General features: G+C 41.7%; 2 protein-coding genes across 3 annotated transcripts in view; both read left to right on the top strand.

Moving 5' to 3' along the window:
• The first annotated feature begins 884 nt into the window (after positions 1 to 884).
• LOC112410000 (40S ribosomal protein S27-like) lies at positions 885 to 1141 on the top strand. The gene has a single exon (XM_024760398.1). The coding sequence runs from the start codon at positions 899 to 901 to the stop codon at positions 1139 to 1141; it is 243 nt and encodes an 80-aa protein (XP_024616166.1). The 5' UTR covers positions 885 to 898.
• A 7101-nt stretch (positions 1142 to 8242) lies between these two features.
• Positions 8243 to 19070, top strand: part of ST3GAL3 (ST3 beta-galactoside alpha-2,3-sialyltransferase 3) — a 96005-nt gene continuing 85177 nt past the window's right edge. Inside the window, exon 1 of one of the 2 annotated variants that reach the window (XM_024760370.1) lies at positions 8243 to 8283. Coding sequence is in view for 1 of the 2 variants with exons in the window: in XM_024760369.1 (XP_024616137.1) it covers positions 17706 to 17833 (128 nt within the window). In the remaining variant the exon portion in view is untranslated. Of the gene's footprint in view, positions 8284 to 17693; positions 17834 to 19070 lie in introns of those variants that run through there. The other variant, XM_024760369.1, reaches the window with a different exon arrangement.

The following is a 19070-nucleotide window of genomic DNA, read 5'->3' as shown; positions in this document are numbered from 1 at the left end:
ACTGATGAAAAAAACTGAAGACAACACAAACAGATGGAAAGATATACCATGTTGGAAGAATTAACTGGAAGAATTAATATTATGAAAATGACCATACTACCCAAGGCAACCTACAGATTCAGTGCAATCTCTATCAAAATACCAATGGCATTTTTCACAGAACTACAACAAATAATTTTAAAATTTGTATGGAAACACAAAAGACCCTGAATAGCCAAAACAATCTTGAGAAAGAAGGATAGAGTTGGAGAAATCACACTCTCTGATTTCAGGCTATGCTAGAAAGCTACAGTAATCAAAACAGTATGGTCCTGGCACCAAAACAGACACATAGATCAATGGAACAGAATAGCCCAAAAATAAACCCATGCACTTGTGGTCAATTAATCTAAAACAAAGGAGGCAAGGACATACAATGGAGAAAAGACAGTCTCTTCAAGTAAGTGGTGCTGGGAAAACTGGACAGCTACATGTAAAAGAGTGAAATTAGAAGATTCTCTAACACCATATACAAAAATAAACTCAAAATGAATTAAAGACTTAAATGTAAGACTGGATACTATGAAACTCCTAGAGGAAAACATAGGCAGAACACTCTTTGACATAAATTGTAGCAATATTTTTTCAATATTTGCTTTCCTCTCCTAAAGCAAAGGAAATAAAAACAAGAATAAACAAATGGGACCTAATAAAACTTAAAAGCTTTTGCACAGCAAAGGAAACCATCAACAAAATGAAAAGACAACCTACTGAATGGGAGAAAATATTTGCAAATGATATGACCAATAAGGAATTAATATCCAGAATATATAAACAGCTCATAAAACAACATAAACGAACCACCCAATTAAAAAATGCATAGAAGCCTTTCCCACAGTGACGACCTCCCCACGAGAATATGCCTCTCACAAAGGATCTCCTTCATCCCTCTCCAGAAGAGGAGAAGAGGAAACACAAGAAGAAGCACCTGGTGCAGAGCCCCAATTCCTATTTCATGGATGTGAAATGCCCAGGATGCTATAAAATCACCACCATCTTTAACCATGCACAAACAGTAGTTTTGTGTGTTAGCTGCTCTACCATCCTCTGCCACCCTACAGGAGGAAAAGCAAGGCTTGCAGAAGGATGCTCCTTCAGATGAAAGCAGCACTAAAAGCACCTGGAATCAAGATGAATAGGAAACCATCCCAATAAACACATTTTGGATTAAAAAAAATGCACAAAAGACCTAAATAGACATTTTTCTAAAGAGGAAGTGCAGATGGTCAACAGGCATGTGAAAAGAGGTTCAACCTCACTAATTATTAGGGAAATGCAAATCAAAACCACAATGAGGTATCACCTCACATTGGTAAGAATGGCTATCATCAAAAACTCTACAAATAATAAATACTGGAGAAGGTGTGGAGAAGAGGGAAGCCCCCTACACTATTGGTGGGAATGTAAATTGATACAGCCACTATGGAAAACAGTATGGAGGTTCCTTAAAAAACTAAAAATAGAGTTACCATATGATCCAGTGATCTCCTGGACATATATCTGGACAAAACTATAATTGGAAAAGATACATGCACCCCAAGGTTCATTGCAGTAGCCAAGACATGGAAGCAACCTAAATGTCCATTGACAGATGAATGGATAAAAAAAGATGTGGTACATATATACAATGGAATATTACGTAGCCATAAAAAAGAATGAAACAATGTTAATTGGAAAAGATACATGCACCCCAAGGTTCATTGCAGTAGCCAAGACATGGAAGCAACCTAAATGTCCATTGACAGATGAATGGATAAAAAAAGATGTGGTACATATATACAATGGAATATTACGTAGCCATAAAAAAGAATGAAACAATGCCATTTGCAGCAATATGGATGGACCTAAAGATTATCATACTAAGTGAAGTAAGCCAGACAGAGAAAGACAAATATCATATGATAATGCCAAAATGTGGAATCTAAAAAAAAAAGATACAAATGTACATATTACAAAACAGAAATAGACCCACAGACTTATAGTTACCAAAGGGGAAAGAGGGGGAGGGATAAATTAGGAGTTTGGGATGAACATATACACACTACTGTATGTAAAATAGCTAACCAACAAGGACCTACAGGGAACTATACTCAATATTTTATAATAATATATAAAGGAAAAAATAATCTGAAAAAGAATATATATGTATAACTTCAGGTGCTATACACCTGAAACTAACACAATATTGTAAATCAACTATACTTCAATAAATTAAGACAAAAAAAGAATGTTTTGCCATTTGCAACAACATGGTTGCACTTGGAGGGTACTATGCAAAGTGAAATAAGTCAGACAGAAGAAGACAAATACTATATTATATCACTTATATGTGGAATCTAAAAAACAGAGCAAACTAGTGAATATAACAAAAAAGAAACAGACTCACAGATATAGAGAACAAACTAGCAGTTTCCAGAGGGAAGAGGGAAGGGGGGCAGGGCAATATAGGGGTAGGGGATTAAGAGGTGCTAACTATTAGGTATAAAGTAAGGTACAACGATATTATTGTACAGCACAGGGAATTTAGCCAATATTTTATAATAGCTATAAATGAAGTATAACCTTTAAAAATTGTGAATCACTATATTGTATTATATTGTACATCAACTATACTTCAATTAAAAAAAAAAAAGAATGATCAGGTAGTTCAGAAAAGCTTGAAAATACAGCCCATATGAGGAGGAAAATCAGTTGATAGAAACAGGCGTAGAGATAACACAGATGATAGAATTAGTAGGCAAAGATGTTAAAACATATTCCGTATCTTCAAGAAGGTAGAAGAAAGCATGAGAATATTAAGGGAAGGCATGTAAGATATAAAAAAGAATCTTAGATATGAAAAATAGTGTTTGAGAAGAAAAATATACTCAATGTATAAATGACAAATTAGACACTGCAGAAGAAAAAGTAGTGAACTATAAGATATATCAATAGAAACCATCTAAAAATTACTAGAAACAAATGAACAGAGTGTCAGTGCATGGTGGGATGTCAAGCAGCCTGATACATGTGTAACTGGAGCCCCCAGAAGAGAGGGGAGGGCAGAAAAAGTTTTGAGGAAGTAACAGCCAAGATATTTTCAAGTTTGATTAAAACTATAAACCCACAGATCCCAGAATCTCAGTGAACCCCAAACACAAGAAAAATGGTGAAAACTATACCACAGCACATCATAATCACTCACTTCTCACTACCCAAAGGTGCTTGGCATTTGAGAGAAAAAGCAGCCTCCTATTGAGAGCCACAGGAAAAGCCAGGTCTTGCAGGGCAGAGTCAGGCTTCAGGCTTCAGGTCTGCTAGGAGGTAGAGGGAAGTAAGCCAGGTGATTGGCATATGGGGTCCAGAGGGCATTATGAGAAAGATTTAAAGAGGAGATTGGCCAAGGAAGAAAAAACCCACAGCAGAATGGACGAGGACAGGAGAAAAAAAGTCTGTGGCCCATTTTAACAGTGGGTATACCTATTATACCTGGGAGACTGGGCTAGCTTTAAGTTTTCCAAGGACTTCTTGCTGTTCCCAGGAGCTTTTATTTGTTCAGGACAACACATTCCTCCTTCTGGTAAATGCTCCTTCTAACCAGGTGTGTCATGTCAGAATCATAACTTTTCACAAACCCCATCTTCTTGATCACTGTGATTCAGACAGTGGGTGAGGAGCTGATGCAAGCTAGACCCCTTGTAGCCCTTCCCTGGGAGTTTTGCCATTAGGAGCAGAGATGCCAGGTCTCATGCCCTTTTCAGTGGCAGAACTGAAGATATGGCCTGCGAATTGCTACTGGCTATGTGTCCTGACTTAGGAAGAAAGCTAGTCGGGGAGAGTAAAGCTAACTGAGGGAGGCCTGCTGGCATTCCAGTCACTTTCAGTCATCTCTGAAGCCCTCTGCACCCTGGCCCTTCCCATGCTTTGGTTATGTGAACCGCTGAATCACTGTATTTGCCTAAGTTAGTGCAACCAGTATGTTGAACATGCAGGAAACATCAGGGGATAATCACAGCCACTTTCATTGGTGTCTCTCTGTCCCCATAAGACATTTTCAGTGTGGGAGGTCCAGAGAACTTTTTGGTACCTCTGAGGTAATAGAAATCCCATGGTCACATTGAATCACCAATTCCAAAATTAGTGTCCTGCCTTATGGCAATGGTCATAGCTTTCTGTTCGTTCAGAGCTGCAGTGACTTCCCCTCCCTGCACAGGGCTTAGAACCAGCGGTGCCGACCCAGGGAGGGGATGTGCCCTGCTTGTCCTCCTCCTTCCACTCATCCCCCAGTTGCTGGCTGCGGTTTTGGACCTCTCTGGAGTTGGTGGGGAAAGGAGAGGGAATGAGCAGAGAAGACACAAGATAGTGTCAGCACTCCCTGAACTGGCAAGTGTGTAAAGCTGACCCTTGTGGGGTTCTCTTGTAGACATTTTGGAGACCCCTCCATCTGGGGACCTCTCCTCTGTAGGTCTCCTGATGTGGGCAATGCACTCACCAAAGCCTTGTCACTCACTCCTTCTGTAGCTCCTGGGACTCCCGGTGTCTGCTCTTGATTCTATCTGCTGAGGACCCTTCAGCCTGCTGGACACATCTTTAGGAAAGGACCTAAAACAACCCAAACTAGCTTATTCATGCATCATTTTCTGCAACAAATTCTGGGCGTGCAGGCCAGTTGCCATGCAGCTCTATCCTTTGCAGCCAGTGCATCTTGTGTCCTTTTATGTTTCTCAGGTAGAATTCAGACACCTGGCAGTCCACTGTATTCCCCATTCTTTAAGGGTCATGTTAAGCTTTTCTCACCAGGCTTTAGTAAGAGCCAAGTACTACCCATTTTTCCCCTGCAGGAAGGTGGAGTTCATAACACTGCTGTCTCCAAAGAAATTCTTCAAGTCCTCTCTCCCTTAATGTCTCACAACCAGTTACTTTTATATTTGATGTTGGGAGAGCTTTTAGAATGATGTAACAAGTTTTCAGATATTTCCTTGGAAAATCTGCATGCTAATCTAGCACCTCACTTCAGTGTCTGAAACTTATCATCCTAGAGGCTTGGCTGAAACTGTCTTAGCATCTTAGCATCCTGTTGGATTTATGACCACTGTAACCAAATAATCCTGATAAGAACAGTTAACAAATATTTATTAAGTATGCAGCCACAAAAGAAAAACACCTCCAGCCCTCTGCCAGCGTAGGACAGAGTTTACAAACTGTTAGCCTGCTGCCTGAATCCTGTCCATGTACATACTTTGGGTGATCCTCATAATCTTTCATTTTTTCTTGAATCTATTGCCAGTATTTACAAATAGAGGAATTTTAACCCCTGGAATTTAAGATCTAGATTCCTGGCTTTAAAAAGACAGAAGATGTGAGGGCTTCCCTGGTGGCGCAGTGGTTGAGAGTCCGCCTGCCGATGCAGAGGACGCGGGTTCGTGCCCCGGTCTGGGAAGATCCCACATGCCGCGGAGTGGCCGGGCCCGTGAGCCATGGCCACTGAGCCTGCGCGTCCGGAGCCTGTGCTTCGCAACGCGAGAGGCCACAGCAGTGGGAGGCCCGCGTACCACAAAAATAAAAACAGAAAATGTGGCGACGCTGGGCCTGCATTGCTGCCTGGCATAGTTAGCTGGAGGTGGTGGGGGCTGCCCCCTTTGACAGGAGGGACTCCATTCCCTCTCTGTTCTGTGACCTGAAGCCAATGTCAGTTGCCATTTTTCATCATTGGGCTCATGCAGTTACCTTTTCTTAAATTAAGGACTAAAGTGAAATATTCCTGGTACTCCTGTTTCTTAACAAAAGAGAAAAAAAGATAGTCCAAAAGAGCCATGGAAAGGAGAGACATAATTTATTTAGAGATACAAAGTATTCTTATGTGTTTAATGTGCAGTTAGTGTGTTTGTGTACGTGTGTGTGTAAAAGACAACTTAAGATGCCATTGGAAAATAACCCATAAATATAATCATGGTTACTATACAAAAATATGTGGTGAGAAAAAGACATTTCAACAGGATTTGTTTTTAGTGCAACTAAAATAAGTTGTGTGATTTGCTGCAGGAGGGCATTACATTCTCCCACTTCCCTGGCTTATGTTATGTTCTTACTTGGCCCCTGATGTTTCAGTTTGCAGCAAGGGGAAAATATTCTCTGGCCTCTCTGCAGGGAATCAGCCAAAATGTGGATTCATTGTATATCCAAGGGGGTCTTAGCTCAGATCTGAGAAGGAGTAACAGGATAGTTTTCCCAAGGTTATGGCCACTTGGAGAAAAAGCAACAGGTGTTGGCAAGTTAATGAGGTTTTCTTTTTCATGGAATGATAAGATAGGATTGTTGAAAGAGTATTCAATTTTGAAACTAACTCTTTTGGCAAATTTTGTTTTCAGTTTATTTTTTAAATTAAAACCTTATTGATTTTTATAAGTTCCTGTTAAGCAAAGTCTCTTATCCATTTATCTGAATTAGAGCAAAACCAGAATGATTTTGAGGAAAGGCTTTCACTTGCCCAAGTCTATTCTCTTAGGAGGCAAGCCTTCTGTTGAGTTGTGTGTTGGAATTGTTATATCTTCAGTTTTAAGAAGAGGAATTATTCTCTCCCGGCAGCTCTGCTGCTCATGCAAGTACACAGTCTGGCCTTAACTGGCCTTGCAGAGTGGCTCCTGTGAGGTTCTTGTCAGTGTGTGTAATTTCCCTCTTCTTGCCATTCATTGTTTATTAAAGACTGAGTTCTTTGAAAGCTGTGCTGCATGGCGTTTTCCAAACAGTTGTTTGGTCTTGGTGTTGGGTTTTACCCTCAGATTAAGCGAGGCCAACTAACTACATTCCTAGACCACCTTATTTTGGCACAGCTACTTTACACACACACACACACACACACACACACACACACACACACTTTGCAATCATTGAATAAAGCTATATGAAACAATCTTATGACACTTCCTGTCATTTCTTTATACAAATATTTTTGAGGACACAGAGGAAACTTCCCTAAATTCTTAGTATCAGGAAGAGCTGGGGGTTGGGGAGGGGGGTGGGATGAATTGGGAGATTGGGATTGACATGTATACACTAATATGTATAAAATAGATAACTAATAAGAACCTGCTGTATAAAAAAATAAAATAAAATTGCAAATCAAAAAAAAAAAAGGAAGAGCTGGGATTCTCCTGGTTTATATTATGGACACTGTAAACCATTAAAACAGTGCTTTGCCTTTAGTTTTAGCTGTGAGAAACCTTGGGGATATATCTATAATCCTCTTCCAGCAAGCACATAAAACCTTAGGACAACCACTTTTGGTATTCTTATCCTGGCTGCTTTTTATTATTTTTCCTATGCTGATTTCCCCTTTGCCTACAAGATTTTTCTTCTTTTTAAAAATCTTGTACTTCAGGGCTTCCCTGGTGGCGCAGTGGTTGAGAGTCCACCTGCCGATGCAGGGGACACGGGTTCGTGCCCTGGTCCGGGAAGATCCCACATGCCACGGAGCGGCTGGGCCCGTGAGCCATGGCTGCTGAGCCTGCGGGTCCGGAGCCTGTGCTCCACAATGGGAGAGGCCACAACAGTGAGAGGCCCGCATACCAAAAAAAAAAAAAAAAAAAAAACTTGTACTTCAGAAAATTTTGTAAAACTGCTTCAACTTTGTTTTAGAATGAGGCAAGATATAGAGAAATTAAGTACAATATCAATGATTTATCATTTGTTGCAAACGTATTACCAATTTGTTTTTAGATTTCATTTTAAATTTCCTGTCCTTTATGAAATCAGGTCTATCGCTTCTTTGTGATTGTCATGAAGAGGATCATTGCCATGGATTTGAGCACCCCTTGCTACCATATTTTTACCCCATAGTTAGTATGACTGATTCAACATAAATCTTAGAGCTTATAGCTTAGAGGAAACAGAGGTTGCTTCTGACCCTCTTACTTCTCCAAGGGTCCCATGTAGTGGCTAAATTTCAGTTTCAAGTACCACATTTGAACAGGAGGACAGTTATATGTCAGCATAGGAGTGGTTGGCCTATAAGGCCTGGGAAATACTTGGCGTTGAACCTGGTCCTTCACAAGACAGGTGTTCAGCAAGAGTTTGGTGACTTAAATTTACTTGTGGCTTATGTGTTTGGATCTGGAAGCAGTTGCCCGCCCTTGTGGTCTGGGTCTGGGTTGGGGAGTGTAATCTGCTAGTGTCAGCAGTGGCTTGACACCAGTGACATTTTCTGCTTTGTTTTTCTTTTTCAGAATATGATCGGTTGGGCTTCCTCCTGAAGTTGGACTCTAAACTGTGAGTAGAATGAGACAGTTCCTTGACTCTGTTGTAGAGAGGTCTGAGAGCTGGAGGCCACCCTCGAAGGGCCAGCTCTCATCACACCTGTGGTTGTTGGTGGATCCCTGGGGCCTCTGTCCTCAGTCTGTCAGCTGAAGCTTAGAGCACATTACAGTCTGCAGGGGCCTGGAGAGGATGAGATTGTGGGTGCAAACATAAGGCCTTAGATTTGGCTGGCACAGGAAGCTTGTTACAGAAGGAGCTCCCGCCAGGAGTTTGAAGGACAAGGAGGAAAGGCTTCTGCTGCAGAGTGGAGGATGATGGAGTCACAGCAGGAGGCATTGCAAAGCCTTTCAGAGATGCTCTGCAGCCAGGCAGGCATAGCCTTCTGTGCTCAGGCTTCCTGCATGCTTTAACTCCTGTCTCTCTCCCACAGGTCGATCCTCCCTTTCCCTTCTACTCTTCTATATGTTTTTTATCTGTGTCTGAAATCCCCTTTCCTTGCATGTCCACTAGGAAAACTTAAAGTCCACCTCCTTCCTATACAGAATTAATTATCTCTTCCTCTGCTTCCTGTGAATTTTCTACCTCTGACACCCATTATCTCATTATACTATAATTAACTGTGTAATAGTTATTAATTTATTAAGAGCACAGGCTCGGAACCAGGCCATGCTTGGTTCAAATCCCAGATTGCCATTTACTTTCTTTGTGATTTGGGGCGGACCGCTTAACCACTCTGAACCTCACTTTCACCTGTAACATGAGGACATCAGTATACCTACCTCACAGGGTCATTGTAAGGATTGAAATGAAATGGTGAATTTATGGAGGCTTTCAGATAGGTATCTAATTCTTTCAGAGTCCTTCCCTGTCCTGGCCCTCTTGGTCTCCCTAGCACCTAGGCAGTGCTGCCATATGTTTGTTAGGTGCTCAGTAAACAATGAATTCATGGCTGCGTGGATGGCTGCATGGCTGCATGGCTGACAGGTGGATGCCTGTGTGCTTCCCTCATTAGACTGGGCTTCCTGGAGATTGGGCTCTATCCAGTCTGCATTCGTGCCCTGCACAGGACCCCTCACGTGGTGGATGTGCAGGAAATGGTTGCAGAACTGCCTGTGGCTCCTTTCTGTGGTTAGTCATCTTTGTACACCTCTACCCCTGTCCTGTACCAGACAGACGTGAAAGATCAGAATTGTGTCTCTTTCTTTCCTCTCTTGCATGAGGCCTTGACCACAGCTGCTTCTGATAGTGACGGCTGCACCTACATATGAGGCATCAAACCCAGGGTTATTTGGCTTTTCCACTGAATTGTCTGGCATCTAGCCCCTTTTCCTGGCAACTGGCTTCTTGGCTCTGGTGCCTCATACTATGAGTTCAGGTGTTGTAATTCTCCCAGCTTTTATACATCATGGAGGCAGCCATGAGGGAAGAAGAGTCTCTTCTATATACCAAGCTAGTATAGACATGTCAGTCACATGTTAACATCTAGGGAATGGGGCTCGATTATGCCGGAAATCCACAGCCTTCTTCCTTAGAAAATTCTTAATTTAGTGCTCTGGGCAAAAAACAAATCAAGCATAAGCTATAAGCAAGTGAAATGCCTCCAGAACAGAGGAGATGTAGTAATTTACCAAGTTGAATCACATTGATGAACAAAAGACATGTTATCCAGGACACGTTAACTATACTATTTAAACTGTCTTCAGCAGTGTAAGGAGGGGAATTAAGAGGACACTCCTGCCCTGCTGACCTGACAGTGGGGTGGTACATAGTAAGCTGTTGTATAGCTTTCTTTTGTGTACCAGGCCAGTTCCATAAAACATTTGAGTCGGGGGCTTCCCTGGTGGCGCAGGGGTTGAGAGTCCGCCTGCCGATGCAGGGGACATGCGTTCGTGACCGGGTCCGGGAGGATCCCAAATGCCGCGGAGCAGCTGGGCCCTTGAGCCATGGCCGCTGAGCCTGCGCGTCCGGAGCCTGTGCTCCGCAAACAAGAGAGGCCACAACAGTGAGAGGTCCGCGTACCGCAGAAAAAAACAAAACAAAACAAAAAAAACATTTGAGTCAACTTGGTCTTTAGCCTGGGAAACTGGCTTGGCTTCATTATATTTAACTCACAATTTAAGGTATAAGCTAGAACTTACCTGCCTCTTACTGTAAAAACTTTTCTAATCCAATGTTATCTTCAGAACAAAGCACAGATACATGGGAAAGGTTTTTACCTGCTTCCAGGGAGAAGTTTCCAAGTTAAGGATCCTGGGTTTTGGAGGTAATTCCTTAGCAATATTCAGATCTCCCCTTATGAAGTCTTTCTCTGTTGTGTTGTGTTCTATTTCTGATGTATAGGAAAGGACCTGAACTTGGAACAGAACTGGATTTGAATTCTGCCCCTTCTGCTTAGAATTATATGACCTTAGATAATTCATTTTGGCTCTCCGAATCACAATTTTCCTTTATGAAAAACGTAGATAATAATACCCATTTCCTAAGGTTTTTATGAAGAATAAAAGAAAACATTCTATGAGTAAATATACAAATGTAGGAATTTCTCTTTGTTTATCTTGATTGGATTAATTTAGCATCTATAGTGTATGAATTCATATGTTCTGGAAAATTTTTAGCTATTATCTCTTTAAATTTTCTCTCTACTCCTCCTCTGAAACTCTGATTCAGTGTAAGACTTTCTCATTCTAGCCTCCAGGTCTACTAACTTCCACATTTTCCATCTTTTCATCCTTTCTGCACTGAACTGGAACCCCAAAGGACTCAACTTAAGGATAAACTAGAACTAAACCTGTACCTCTAAATCAGGACTGCAGGAAACATTCCCAGAGCTCTGAGCAGATCAGGGCAGTAAGTCAATAAAAAAGAAACGCTTGATACTCACAGCCAGGGCTTTCATCACTCAGGTGATCCATGGACTTCAAGCTATGAACTCCATCCAACGTCTTCCAGACTGGCAGTGCCTCCAAGCTCCTGGCAGAAGCAATTGCAGTCCCTCTCTGGAGGAAGACATGAATTCCTCACAAATAACTTTTCAAGGAAATGAATAGCTCACAGGAAAAACTACTAAGCACATAAGGAAACAAGACTCCATTAGAGAGAACCATGAAAAACAGACAACAGAGGGGTACCCACAAAGACTTCTGAATTTGGAATTACCAGACACAGTTTATAAAGCAATTAGATAGATTGGTTCAAGATGGCAGAGTAGAAGGACCTGCTCTCACTCCCTCCTGCGAGAGCACCGGAATCACAACTAACTGCTGAACAATCATCGACAGGGAGACACTGGAACTCACCATAAAAGATACCCCACATCCAAAGACAAAGGAGAAGCCACAATGAGACGGTAGGAGGGGTGCAATCACAATAAAGTCAAAGCCCGTAACTGCTGGGCGGGTGACTCACAGACTGGAGAACACTTATACCACAGAAGTCCACCCACTGGAGTGAAGGTTCTGAGCCCCACGTCAGGCATCTGAACCTGGGGTCCAGCAATGGGAGGACGAATTCCTAGAGAATTAGACGTTGAAGGCTAGTGGGATTTGATTGCAGGATTTCAACAGCACTGGGGGATATGGAGACTCCACTCTTGGAGGGCACACACAAAGGAGTGTGCACATTGGGACACAGGGAAAGGAGCAGTGACCCCATAGGAGACTGAACCAAACCAACCTGCTGGTGTTGAAGGGTCTGCTGCAGAGGCGTGGGCTGGCTTGGCTCACCGTGGGGACAAGGACATTGGCAGCAGAAGTTCAGGGAAGTACTCTCTGGTGTGAGCCCTCCCAGAGACCGTCATTAGCCCCACCAAAGAGCCCAGGTAGGCTCCAGTGTTCTGTCGCCTCAGCCCAAACAACCAACAGGGAGGGAACCCAGCTCCACCCATCAGCAGACAAGCAGATTAAAGTTTTACTGAGCTCAGCCCAGCAGAGCAACAGCCAGCTCTACCCACGACCAGTCCCCTCCATCAGGAAACTTGCACAAGCCTCTTAGACAGGCTCATCCACCAGAGGGCAGACAGCAGAAACAAGAAGAATTACATTCCTGCAGGCTGTGGAACAAAAACCACATTCACAGAAAGATAGACAAGATGAAAAGGCAGAGGGCTATGTACCAGATGAAGGAACAAGATAAAACCCCAGAAAAACAACTAAATGAAGTGGATATAGGCAACCTTCCAGAAAAAAAATACAGAATAATGATAGTGAAGAAGATCCAGGACCTCAGAAAAAGAATGGAGGCAAAGATGAGAATACGCAAGAAATGTTTAACAAAGACCTAGAAGAATTATGATAAAAACATGACGATCCAAAACCTATGAGATGCAGCAAAAGCAGTTCTAAGAGGGAAGTTTATAGCAATACAATCCTACCTCAAGAAACAAGAAAAATCTCAAATAAACAATCTAACCTTACACCTAAAACAGCTAGAGAAAGAAGAACCAACAGAACCCGAAGTTAGAAGGAAAGAAATCATAAAGATCAGATCAGAAATGAATGAAATAGAATCAAAGAAAACAATAGCAAAGATCAATAAAAGTAAAAGCTGGTTCTTTGAGAAGATAAACAAAATTGATTGAAAGAACCCGAGAAAATATTTGAAGAGATTATAGTCAAAAACTTCCCTAACACGGGAAAGGAAATAGCCACCCAAGTCCAAGAAGTGCAGAGAGTCCCACAGAGAATAAACCCAAGGAGAAACATGCCGAGCCAGACTCATCAACAAAAAGAGGGAGAGGACTCAAATCAATAAAATTTGAAATGAAAAAGGGGAAGTTACAACAGACACCACAGAAATACAAAGCATCCTAAGAGACTACTACAAGCAACTCTATGCCAATAAAATGGACAACCTGAAAGAAATGGACAAATTCTTGGAAAGGTGACCAATCACAAGTAATGAAATTGAAACTGTGATTAAAAATCTTCCAACAAACAAAAGTCCAGGACCAGATGGCTTCACAGGTGAATTCGATCAAACATTTAGAGAAGAGCTACCACCCATCCTTCTCAAACTCTTCCAAAAAATTGCATGGAAGGAACACTCCCAAACTCATTCTATGAAGTCACCATCATCCTGATACCAAAACCAGACAAAGATACTACAAAAAAAGAAAATTACAGACCAATATCACTGATGAACATAGACGCAAAAATCCTCAACAATATACTAGCAAACAGAATCCAACAACACATTGAAAGGATCATTTTACTCCCATTTACCACTGCAACAAAAAGAATAAAATACCTAGGAATAAACCTACCTAGGGAGACAAAAGAGCTGTATGCAGAAAACTATAAGACACTGATGAAAGAAATTAAAGATGATAGCAACAGTTGGAGAGATATACCATGTACTTGGATTGCAAGAATCAATATTGTGAAAATGACTCTACTACCCAAAGCAATCTACAGATTCATTGCAATCCCTATCAAATTACCAATGGCATTTTTTACAGAACTAGAACAAAAAGTCTTAAAATTTGTATGGAGACCCAAAAGACCCCGAATAGCCAGAACAGTCTTGAGGGAAAAAAGCGGAGCTGGAGGAATCAGACTCCCTGACTTCAGACTATACTACAAAGCTAAGTAATCAAGACAATATGGTACTGGCACAAAAACAGAAATATAGATCAGTGGAACCGGATAGAAAGCCCAGAGATAAACCCACACACCTATGGTCAACTAATCTATGACAGTGGAGGCAACGATATACAATGGAGAAAAGACAGTCTCTTCAATAAGTGGTGCTGGGAAAACTGGACAGCTACATGTAAAAGAATGAAATTAGAACACTCCCTAACACCATACACAAAAATAAACTCAAAATGGATTAGAGACCTAAATGTAAGACCGGACACTATAAAACTCTTAGAGGAAAGCATAGAAAGAACACTCTTTGACATAAATCACAGCAAGATCTTTTTTGATCCACCTCCTAGAGTAATGGAAATAAAAACAAAAATAAACAAATGGGACCTAATGAAACTTCAAAGCTTTTGCAAAGCAAAGGAAACTACAGATAAGACGAAAAGCCCTCAGAATGGGAGAAGATATTTGCTAATGAATCAACGGACAAAGAATTAATCTCCAAAATATATTAACAGCTCATGCAGCTCAATATTAAAAAGACAAACAACCTAATCAAAAAACAGGCAGAACACCTAAATAGACATTGCTCCAAAGAAGACCTAAAGATGGCCAAGAGCACATGAAAAGCTTCTGAACATCACTAATTAGAGAAATGCAAATCAAAACTACAATGAGGTATCACCTCACACCAGTTAGAATGGGCATCATCAGAAAATATACAAACGACAAATGCTAGGGAGGGTGTGGAGAAAAGGGAACCCTCTTGCACTGTTGGTGGGATTGTAAATTGATACAGCCACCATGGAGAACAGTATGGAGGTTCCTTATAAAACTAAAAACAGAACTACCATACGACCCAGCAATCCCACTACTGGGCCTATATCCAGAGAGAACCATAATTCAAAAAGACACATGCACCCCAATGTTCATTGCAGCACTATTTACAATAGCCAGTTTGTTGCCCATTGACAGACAAATGGATAAGGAAGATGTGGTACATACATACAGTGGAATATTACTCAGCCATAAAAAGGAACGAAACTGGGTCATTTGTAGAGACGTGGATGGATCTATAGACTGTCATACAGAGTGAATTAAGTCAGAAAGAGAAAAACAATATCATATATTAACGCATATATGTGGAACCTAGGAAAATGGTACAGCTGAACCAGTTTGCAGGGCAGAAATTGAGACACAGATGTGGAGAACAAACATATGGACACCAAGGGGGAAAGTGGTGTGGGTGGGTGGTGGTGGTGTGATGAATGTGAGATTGGGATTGACATATATACACTAATATGTATAAAATGGATATTTAATAAGAACCTGCTGTATAAAAAAATAAATAAGTTCAAATATTCAAAAAAATAAAAAATAGAGCAATTAGATATACTTTATTTAAGGAAATAAAGATAATATTGAACTATACCCATGTAATAGGGAACTATAAAAAGGAAAACATTAGATTGGAAAAACAAAACTTATAGAATTGAAAAATACAGTGACCAAAATTTAAAATTCAGTAGAAGGATTTAGTAACAGATTAGATACAACTGAGGACAGATTCAGTGAACTGGAAGTTAAGTCAGAAGAAATGACCTATAACAAGGTTGGCCAGCTCTTTTTGTAAAGAGTCAACTGGTCAATATTTCTGAGTTTGGGGGGCTTTGTTGTCTCTGTCACAACTACTCATCTCTGCTGCTGTTAACATGAAAGCAGCCATAGAGAACACATAGACAAATGAGTATGGCTGTAGCTATATTCCAACAAAACTTTGTCTATGGACACTGAAATTTTAATTTCATATAATTTTTATGTCGTTAAATATTATGCTTCTAATTTTGAAACCAACCATTAAAATGTAAAAGACATTCTTAACTCACCGACCATACACAAAACAGATAGTGCGTCAGATTTACCTCACAAATCATACTTAGCTGGCCCTTCACTGAGAATGCAGCAGACATATCTGCATGGGAATGGCCTCCCCGCCCCAGGTGTTTTCTATTCTTAAAAGAACCTATTACAGTTGACCCTTGAACATTTAAACTGCAGTGCATCCACTTATATGTGGATTTTTTTTCAACAGGACATACTACAGTACTACATGATCTGTGATTGGTTGCATCTGAGCATGCAGAATCATGGTTATGGAGGAACTGCATATATGGAGGGCTGACTATAAGTTATATGCGGATTTTTGACTGCATGCAGGGTCAGTGCCCCTAATCATGTTGTTGTTCAAGGGTCAACCGTTTATAGAAATACACTTAAAATATCTCTATATCCAGTGATACTCCAAAAACCTGGAAATAGATGTCTTGGATTTTTTTGGTCTTCATTATATTCTTTTAATTATGTCTTTGTGGAATAAATGGCTTCTATTTCCTTTGAGAATTCCCTGCTACTTGTGTCCTCACAACAGAATCACTTGTCAGTGCTGTGAAGATTATTTAAAATACTTATATGCAATGAGCTGTACAAAACCTTGTCTTTTAACTGCAAACTCTATTATTCAGGAGGGCAATATTTTTTGGAGGTTAAAAATGTGGGCTGTGCTGGGCTTCCCTGGTGGCACAGTGGTTAAGAATCTGCCTGCCAATGCAGGGGACACGGGTTTGAGCCCTGGTCCTGGAAGATTCCCACATAGCGCAGGGCCACTAAGCCCCTGCGTCACAACTACTGAGTCTGTGCTCTACAGCCCGCGAGCCACAGCTCCTGCGCCCACGTGCCACAACTAGTGAAGCCCGCGTGCCTAGAGCCTGTGCATCGCAACAATAGAAGCCACTGCAACGTGCACCACAATGAAGGGTAGCCCCCACTCGCCACATCTAGAGAAGCATCGCTTCTGCACACAACAGCGAAGACCCAACACGGCCAAAAATAAAATAAATAAATTTATTTTAAAAAAATGTGGGCTGTGGAGTCAGACGTTGATTTTTAAAGCCCAGTTCCACATCTTACTAGCTATAATCTTGAGCGAGTTATGTAACTGTTATTGCTCAGTTTCTTACTATAAAGTGGGATCATAATAATTGCCCAAGTATGAGATTCAACCTATCCATTTACCCTTATTGGTGTCTGGTAAACTGGGAAGGCTATAGCCCCAAAATCAAACCTTAACCTCAGCTTGCCTCCTACTTCTTGCCCCAGATTTCATTTCTTCAACTCATTCATTTAGCAAATATTTCGTGAGTACCAACTATGTGCTTTGTAACTGGGATAAAACCGTGAAAATTTTAAGCCATATGAACAGCCTTGTAAGCTTGATTGGAAAGGATGTCTTGTGAGCTGAAGTCTTAGTGAAGGGGGAGAGAGTAAATGAGAACAGCAAGGGAGGGTAGGAGGTAGTATTTCTGGATAGCATGAGCAATGAACAGGTTTTCTTTTTTTTAAGGAAGGTGACATACTGGTGACTCGGAAGCATAAATGGAGTACAAAGAGGATATGAGGGACCTTCAGATGCATGGAGTATAGAAGAAAGAGCAGCCTCCATCACATAGGGCTGTAGAGGAAATGGTGTTTTCAGTGAAGACCCAGGTTTCTATGAAATTAGAAGATGGAAGGAACATTCACTGAAGAAGTCGAGGCTTCATGGAAGACAGTGGAAAGTTAGAATATGGTGAGGTGGGAGAGAAGTGGGAAATTGAACCATGAAGAAGAAGGAGACAGCAGTGACTTGAGCATGAGAAAACTGATGAGGATGTCATTGAGGGAGTGAATAACCAGTATGTGAGGCTGGCGTGTTGGGTTTTTTTGGCCTCAAAGTTGTCCAAGAATTAACCTTGTGTTCCCTGGGGGGTAGGCACTCAGGCTGCTCAGTGCAGTCAGCTGCAGCCCAATTGGATGATGCCTCCAGAGGGTTCAAGTCTGGTCCCTGGAGAGGCTCTGGCTTCCCAAAAAGGAGTCTACTGTTCAAAGCGGAGGGTCCTAGGGAAAGGCTCAGGGCTACAGTCTGCTGCCCAGACATCGAGGTAAGCGCTTCCTCATTCATTCAACAGCTTCCTTGAGCAGCTACTGTGTATCATGTTCTATGCTCTGAGGATATACCAGTGAACAAGGTGGTCAGTAAACAAAAAGTGTGATAAACAAGTAACGTTTTCAGTGTCTTGGAAGGTGATGAGCGCTATGAAAGAAAATAGAGCAGGACAAGGGAATGCTGGAGAAGAGATTGCAAGTTTAAATGGGACGGTCAGGGCAAGCCTCAATGAAAGGTAGATTTGAGCAAAGACTCAGTGGAAGAGAGGGAGTTAGCCCTGCCTGTATCTGGAGGCAGAGCACTCAGACAAAACCCTAAGGAAATCTCAGTCTTGGTTATGAGGAACATGACACCGGAGCTGGGGAATGTGCCCATTAGTCCAGCAGAGACAGGAACCATCTGGAGTCTTGAAGGTGCCAGATCCTGGTGTCCAGGTGTGTTTTTCCTGAGCTGATGTCAGCCTTCTGGCAGCTGATTTAATTAAATGGTGGTGCCATCTGTTTCAGCTGGGTGTAGGTGGGTGCTCCGTGTGCTGGAAAAGCTCCTGTCTGCTGCCACAGTATGATGTTTTATGGTTGCCGTATGGGCAAGAGCATGGAGGCGTTAATGCTCAGTCTCATTTCATAAGGAATTCCTTGTGAAGACAAGGATATAGGAGCCAAAACTAACAACTTTTAACCCCCAAAGGCTTGTGAAAACCAAGCCAATTGTGAAAGACCTATAAACATGGGACAGTCGAAAATACACCCTGAGGCATAGCTTACTATTTCCAGAACAGCCTGTCAAGTTCCCTGTGGCTGCATGGGGAACTTTCCCCTGTGGGGAAACTGTTTATTGAGCGCCTACCATGCCAAAAGCCAAATTCCTACTTTGTAGCTCACCTGGAGCTCTCAGCACAGTGGTTCTTAACCTTGACTGAATACTGGAATCACCTGGGGAGCTTAAGAAATTGCTGACGCCTGCCTCCCACCCCCTAGAGATTCTGAAGTCATTGGGTTGAGGTGTAGCCTGGGCTTTGGGATTTTTAAAGCTCCCCATATGAGTCTAATACTGCTCTAAAAGATTCCGTATCCTGTCTGAGGAACTCTTCACTTTCCCAGGTGATTGATACCAAAAATAAACTCACCTTTGAGGTGAGGCCCCTGCCTGTACATAGGACATGTCTATATACAGTGTTTCTCAGCACAGGACTTCACCACCCAGAGATTCTGATTTAGTTGATCAGGAATCAG

The sequence above is a fragment of the Neophocaena asiaeorientalis genome, unplaced genomic scaffold (genome assembly GCF_003031525.2).
Source record: "Neophocaena asiaeorientalis asiaeorientalis breed wild unplaced genomic scaffold, Neophocaena_asiaeorientalis_V1.1 scaffold761, whole genome shotgun sequence".
Taxonomy (NCBI): Eukaryota; Metazoa; Chordata; class Mammalia; order Artiodactyla; family Phocoenidae; genus Neophocaena; species Neophocaena asiaeorientalis.
The sequence above is the reverse complement of the archived record's forward strand: the minus strand, read 5'-3'. Positions and strand labels throughout refer to the sequence as shown.

Bases quoted from the DNA above. Each gene is read 5' to 3' on its own strand.
- LOC112410000 (XM_024760398.1), top strand. From the start codon at position 899: ATGCCTCTCACAAAGGATCTCCTTCATCCCTCTCCAGAAGAGGAGAAG.